Below are 3,204 nucleotides of genomic sequence, written 5' to 3'. Positions count from 1 at the left end.
TTACTAGTACTAAAGGATTTATTAATAACTTAGCTCTTTTATATTATATACTAACTTAGTTATTCTTAATATTAAATAGATAATATTAGCTAGGCAATACTAGCTTTAAATTATAAATTAGTATTATAACTCCTTATAGTAATAATATATATTACTATTTATAAGACTAGGGGATAGTAAACTAGCAGCTATAAAATAAGGAAGAGCTATTTAACTTATAGTATTCTTAAAGGAGAACTATTATTAAGCAAGTCTTTAGCAAATATAAGCAGAAATAGAAGATTATTTACTATAATGCTGTAAAGTATAAGTTCCTAAACTAGATTTATATTATATATACTATTATAGGCCTATTTAACTTTATTAAGCTTAAAGGGAGGACACTTAAGTAATACTATAAGGAGGAGCAACTTAGCTTAACTAATAAGGAGCAGGATTTTATAAATTCTGCCTAAGAATATGCTAATACAGTTATTCTACTATTAAATAGCAAGGATTTAAGGGAATATATTACCTTGCAGGCCTAGAGATATTATTAATGCTATTTAAATAAGTTTAATAATAATACTAACTTTAGCAGTAACTTTAGCAGTAATAGCAGTAATAGCAGTAATAGTATTAATAAAAATAAGGATATAAAAGAAGAGGAGCTTATAGTAGGCATTTAAGAATAAATTTAGTGTTATAAGGCAGAAAGTAAAAGTAAAGTAAATATAGCAGTCTAAAAGATTAATATTCCTTACTAGCTATTATATTTTTAAAGCTATCTATAACCTAATATTAAATATCTAGGAATTAATAAAAAAATTAATCTTTAACTATAACTCCTTTACCTTTTATAATAGCATTAAATTCTATATTAATAAATTTAGTAAATCTTTATAAATTTAATAAACTATACAGCTAATAAATTATATGCCTTATTTATCTGCAAATTAAAAGCAATCTTTAATTATAATTTTAAAGTCCTCTGCTTTAATAGCTTAATAATTATAAGTAATATAGTAATCTAGCTGCTGCTATAAGTTATATACTATAATAGCAGTAGTAATTTTATAAAAGGTCTTAGCTATACTACTTCCCCTTACTGCCTTTTTCTTTTTCCTTTTTATAATGCTATTTACCTTAACTGCTACTAATAGTATTATTAATAATAGTTAAGATAGTCTTATAAAGACTGCCTATAGTATTAATAGCAGCTATATTACTAAAGTTAGTATTATATATATTAGTAATAAAATTAGCTAATTAGCAGTATTCTTATTATTACTGCTGTCTAGTATTATTATAGCTAGCGTTATTATAACTAACGCTTTAGCATTATAGCTAACTTACTTAGTATTAGCTATAAACTAAGTTAAACCTCCTATCCTAGATCTATTATCTTTATAAATAACAGTACCTTTTAGGATTATATTTTAGCTGTCTTTAATAAAGGCAAGCTTATTATCCGCTTTTATAATATGCTTACTAGCAGGTAGGTTATTAAAGAATATCTCCTGCTATAACTTAAATATTATTCTATTACTAATAAGAAGACTAGATAATATAACCTAATGCTTAACTAGGCTATGCTATTAATAAATAAAATTCTTATTCTGCTTACTTATTAACAGCTTCCTAGTTAACTAGTTATATAAGGTCCTTAATATCTTTTTAGCTGCTATAAAAACCCTCTAAAACTTTTTTAAATATTAGTACTTATTCTTAAGTGTTTTTATTACCTAGGGACGCCTTAAATAGCGCTAAACTATGTGTAGAATAAGTCTTTTAATACCTTCCTGCAGGTATACTTTTTTTACTATATTAAATATGCCTTGCTGCTAGGCCTTAAAAAGCAGTAAGAGGTAGTAAAGGGTTTATTTATCTAACTATCTAATTACTAAATTAGTTAAGGAGCTAACCTATAATAACTTAATTACTAATAACTGGCTTATAGTAATATATAAAATAGCTGTTTTACTATATAAATAGAGGTATTAGTAAGCTAAGGCAGGAGGGATGTAGTTAAATAATATTAAATTTAGCCTAAAGGCAGTAAGATACTAGTATCTAGTTTTAGTCTAGCTGTGTTACTAGGGTTTTTAAAGTATAAGATTTGCTGACCTGCATTTTTAACTAGCAAGTTGTATTGCATTTAGCTGACTGAATGGAAAACTAGCCGAGTTGAATCATGGCCTTGGGGGAGTGAAGGGGAGGGGAGGGGGCCAAGGAATTCGGCGATGCGACAATCACCATGTATTACGCTGAATGTGTGCGAGAGAAAATAGAATAGATGAGACGCGACGAGACGAGACGAGACAAGACAGGACAGGACAGGACAGTGAATGGGGTCAAGTCAGTCAGTCAATCAATCACTCCGAAATGCCGGTTTGGGCTGTGCCATGTAGTTGCTGTCGCGGCCTTTGTTGCTCTGGGGGTGGACCACGACGCTGCCGACGTACGACGTACGACGTACGATGTACGATAATGCGATACGATGCACGATTGCGCTAGAAGAACTCGCAGCACCACGCCCACCAACTAATTTGTCCACTACTACTGCGGAAACACCAAAAAAGAAATGAAGAGAAACAAAAAGACAAGGCCACAATACTACAGCAGAGAATTAGATGTACATACATGCCATCCGCCGAGCACGACATTATCCGCGGGGCACCGCTTTGGGGCTGAATGCGCGCAAGAGGATTTGAAACCTGGGGTTCACGATCACACGGCTGACTTCTTTGCCCAAGCCCCTCCCCTCCCCCCCAGGCTGCCACAAACAGGGCCTTGGAAAAGGCCAGATCACGGGCGTGCAGAGAGGCTGAGATTTCGACGAACCGATCTTGCCCCTTGTTCAGATTAGTACCACCGAAGGATTGTTTGAATGCGTGGCCCCTCTGCGCAAAGCCTCGCGCACTGATGCGCAATGGCGAAACGAACTGTTTCGTAGCCTCGTTGCGTACGCATGTACATATCCATGCCGACATTATGCAGTGAATTGCAGCGATACTACTAGCAACAAAAACAACAAGGTGGGCAGTGCTTGCTTGGGATTCGCAAGTATCCTCGCGATTGCATTGCTCTCGAATTGGATTGCCCAAAACAGCAAAACCCCATCGCTTGGGATCTGCCTAAGGTACTGACAAATTGGTGGAGTGCGAATGCGAATTGGCGCGCGATTGCTCATGAACTGGGCGGCGCGCAATCCAATTACTAAGG

General features: G+C 34.2%; 1 protein-coding gene across 1 annotated transcript; it reads right to left on the bottom strand.

Moving 5' to 3' along the window:
- Window positions 1-1,009: 1,009 nt before the first annotated feature.
- TRIREDRAFT_102567 (uncharacterized protein) lies at window positions 1,010-2,972 on the bottom strand (the record flags this gene model as incomplete). Its single annotated transcript, XM_006961125.1, has 9 exons — window positions 1,010-1,033; window positions 1,125-1,135; window positions 1,271-1,276; window positions 1,336-1,345; window positions 1,472-1,502; window positions 1,607-1,620; window positions 2,107-2,118; window positions 2,459-2,492; window positions 2,623-2,972. The coding sequence occupies 9 exons, from the start codon at window positions 2,970-2,972 to the stop codon at window positions 1,010-1,012; spliced, it is 492 nt and encodes a 163-aa protein (XP_006961187.1).
- Window positions 2,973-3,204: the final 232 nt, after the last annotated feature.

Source organism: Trichoderma reesei (assembly GCF_000167675.1).
Source record: "Trichoderma reesei QM6a unplaced genomic scaffold TRIREscaffold_1, whole genome shotgun sequence".
NCBI classification, from domain to species: Eukaryota; Fungi; Ascomycota; class Sordariomycetes; order Hypocreales; family Hypocreaceae; genus Trichoderma; species Trichoderma reesei.
The sequence above is the reverse complement of the archived record's forward strand: the minus strand, read 5'-3'. Positions and strand labels throughout refer to the sequence as shown.